Source organism: Papilio polytes, unplaced genomic scaffold (assembly GCF_000836215.1).
Source record: "Papilio polytes unplaced genomic scaffold, Ppol_1.0 DF824225.1, whole genome shotgun sequence".
Classification (NCBI taxonomy): Eukaryota; Metazoa; Arthropoda; class Insecta; order Lepidoptera; family Papilionidae; genus Papilio; species Papilio polytes.
The window spans coordinates 24,773-28,738 of NW_013524979.1; the positions used below are offsets into that span (position 1 = coordinate 24,773).

At 29.2% G+C, this 3,966-nt stretch overlaps 1 protein-coding gene across 1 annotated transcript in view; it reads right to left on the reverse strand.

The window, feature by feature from the left end:
• LOC106110381 (anoctamin-8-like) overlaps positions 1 to 3,966 on the reverse strand; it is a 21,305-nt gene that overhangs the window by 7,746 nt on the left and 9,593 nt on the right. The window contains exons 11-15 of the mRNA XM_013292210.1: positions 3,844 to 3,961; positions 2,847 to 2,902; positions 1,777 to 1,851; positions 1,323 to 1,455; positions 695 to 852 (exon numbers count right to left, since the gene is read on the reverse strand). Of these exons, the coding sequence (XP_013147664.1) occupies positions 695 to 852; positions 1,323 to 1,455; positions 1,777 to 1,851; positions 2,847 to 2,902; positions 3,844 to 3,961 (540 nt within the window). The remainder of the gene's footprint in view (positions 1 to 694; positions 853 to 1,322; positions 1,456 to 1,776; positions 1,852 to 2,846; positions 2,903 to 3,843; positions 3,962 to 3,966) is intronic.

Genomic DNA, 3,966 nt, shown 5'->3' on the forward strand with positions numbered 1-3,966 from the left:
AGAGAAAGGGACTTAAATTAGGCCTCTGGCACTACACTCATCAGACGAAACACGGAATTGCTTCCATTTCACGCCTGTCTTCTGTGTGGTCGTGGTATTACACCGGGTGAGCCGGCCCTGCAGTGCTAGGATGTTAACTACACTACTACGGGCACTACCACTGTTAAAATTATAGACAAGGCAGTATGTAATAAAACATTTTACAAAATTATAATAAGCTACATAATTTGTTATAAAACAAACTAAACACCTGTTTATAAGTAAAATTTAAATACTGATTAATAATTATCAATAGGTATTGATAAATAATTTAAATATCTATATCTATACTAATGAAATAAAGCGTAAACACACTACTTTGTGGCATAGAATGTCAGCAATGACAGCATATTTTTCACTCACTCACTCAGTCACTCACCATCTTCTATACTAATATTATAAAGAAGAAAACTTTGTTTGTTTGATTGATTGTAATGAATAGGTTTAAAAACTAATCGGCGAATTTTTAAAATTTTTTCACTGTTAGAAAGGTAATTTATCTGTGAGTAACATAGACTATATTTTTGACCGACTTCCCAAAAGGAGGTTATTGAATTCGTTTGATGTTTTATTTTTCATTTCTTTTTTATTATTTTTAAATTTCACGCGGTCGAAGTCGCGGGCAAAAGCTAGTTGATTATAAAAATGTACATACCTTAAACAGCTGTGATTCAAGTTCCGCTTGATGTATGACTTTCTGTCCGGTCGCGGGCTCTGATTCCCTGTCCACATCTCTGTCAGTACCATTTGCTATCGGCGCTGCGTCGCCGCTGCGCTTCTCGAACAACTCCGTCATTTGTGATGATGAAGGTACTGGAATTAGAGTTAATATTTTATAGGACTAATATAAAAAAAATAACCGATAGTCTGTGTAAAGTTGGAGAATTGGTCACCCTAATAGTTTGAAATTGTAACCTTAGGATGAATGAACTGTATTTTTATTTTAAATAAAGAAAAGCCTGCAAAGTTAAAAGATTATTTTTAAAATAGTTTTAATTCAAACAATGTAATATCAGCCATGTATTGTCTAAAATTTTAAATATGGAAGTTTAAAGTCTGGAAGAACACATAGGCTAAGCTTATTTTTAAATTTCGCAGGAGGAAATCGCAAACAGCTTGTATTACATAATTTTACTACACTTTCTACTAAAATTTTCACAAAATAAAATAAATAATGCATTAACCAACAAATATCGAATTTGCCATTCCTCAGTTCAAACAATTTTTATTCAATGAGAATTTAATAAAAATAATAAAATATATACTTTTAAATCAATACTCACTTTTGCTGGGACTTATAGCACCAAACACATCAACACATATTTTTGCCAATCTTAAATTCTCTATAAGATATGGAAGAGCTGATTCCTTTAGATTACCAATTATTTGCCTCGTTATTAATAATACAGCTAATTGCTAAAAATACAACATTTAATTAATAATTATAATACAAACACAAAAACACACACTAGATAAATAAAAATAATTTTTAACAATAGATAAATTAAATAAAAAAATGTAATTTAGTATTATGGACATTTCTTTAGATCATAAATATATATCTATACAAATATTATAAAGAGGAAAGAATTATATTTTTGTATGTATTGAAAAAACTCTTACACCATTAAAAAGCTATTAACAATCAGTATCATAAGGCTATACTTTTCATGATTTTTTTTTAATTTCATGGGAACAAAGTCGGAAGTAACAGTTAATAATACATTGCTTGCTTACCTCTTTCAATTTATCCATATCCTGAAGATAAAACGCAATGTAGAACAAACTCATGAACGAGTTTACAAATTGAAACTGAAAATCAACAATTACTAAATAAAAAATCAAATTAAAAAGTTAAACTTAACACCAAAAGCATTAAAGTGAAGCCACTTATAACCATGGCGATGTGCTACATGTCAAAAATATATTTCAACGAGGAAAATAGGTCGAATACTGAAAGATTTAATTATATAACGTTTAAAATTCTATTTATTATATGACGTCTATCAGATTGTAAACGCTTACTCTCTGTCCAAAGCTCGTTTCAGTACTCGGCCATTAGTCTAATTATATTTTTGTTAAAACTTTATTTTTAAAGCTTGTTAAAATTAGTTATAAATTTAGTAACAATTATTACCATTATTGAGTATTAGTTAATTAACAATTAGTTTGCGAAAAACAATAGTAGTGTTAAATTCACGTTATCCGTTCTAAAGTTAATTCCCTTGATGACTTTAAAACTTAACTTCTAGAGAAATAAATGTCCGGTTCAATCTTATTATTTGAATTTTACTTATATAAAAATGATACAAATACCGCCATATGTATAAATGAATATACACCAAACTACATTCTAACAATTTAATATTAATATGAAAATGTTTGTATTTGTGATAAAGTGATGATTGTGTACGTAAGAACTAATATGCAACTAATCGATATGTAGTAAACAACACTAGAGGCCAGCGAAGGTGTATAGAAGAGTATAGCGTATATATAATCATTCGCACTTATCGATCTTATTGGAAGACGTAGTGATGTGACTTGAAAATGTCGATAATTGAGTGTTTCAAATGTGATGTTTATCGTATCCTTAATGTAATTTTAAATATTAACTAATACAGGTTACATCACGATAATACTGCTATTGATAATATTTTTGAGGTTTTTATATGATTTGATTCAAGTTACATGCATTATCCATGCAAGTGCGTAAAATGCTGTGATAATTTGCATTAATTAAACTATGAATGTTATATAATGTAAAGCGAAGCGCTGTTATTTTATACAGCTATATAAATACAAACCAATGCAATTTTGACAATCAGATGATTTTCATATTTTGTTTCTAGTCGATAATTTTCTTTATTTTAGTGATATAAATGTAGTTTTATCGATGTTCCAGATCGTTGTATCGAACGTTGTTTTGTCCGTTTCCATTTGGTAAGCATTAAAGAGAAATAGCATTCTATAATACATATAACTACATTTTTTACTGTAACTAAATCTAGATTAAGAATCTATTTGTGCTGGAATTGTTTTAAGAGTTTAGGATCAAACCATGCAATAGAGAATTAGGTTTTGGTTAAAAACTCATAATTATATGTAATTTTATTACACTATTATATGTAAAACTATACATAAACTACTAGAAATCGTTTTATTACATTTTAAATAATTTTTAAATACTTTTCATTATTTACTACTGTATATTTTTAATACATAATAATTCATAATTAAATACACGCCTCCAAAAACATGAATCTTGCATATAATGGCTCACTCATTTTTCATCTTCATGTATGTAAACTATACGTCGCAGTGACGTCATAGAGTTCATGTCATGTTTTTGTGCACGATGTCTTTAGACTTGATAAATTATAAAATATCGATATTCACGTTTTAGTCTAGTTAATAAAATATCCTAAAGTGTAGAAATATATAGATTTAACTAATATAATTGAAATAAGGTTTTATCGTTAAAATTATACTAAAACTAATAGAATTTACAAAATTAAAACTGACATCTAGCGTGAAGTTTCAACTATTTTTACAGAATTCAAATCCTAGCATTGAAATTGGAAACTATTTGTCTTAGGGTCTGTCCCACCACTGGCTGATAGAGGCTCAGATAGCTTAAAAATGACGTCACTGTCAGACAAAATCCGATATTTCCATCACATATTTTACTCGTTGATTATCACACAACTTATAAATTCGGTAGGACTGACACTTAGAATTATAAATACAAGTCTGTTACCAAATGTAATACATAAAATTGTAATATTTTTATCATAAATGTACCTTTATCGTTGAGCCACCTGGCGATCCTGGCGTACACCTCCTCCTCCACCGCGATGATGATGGCCAGCAGCGCGCGCGGGATCCAACTGAAGTACACCAACGTATTCTCCCACCAATCCTGGA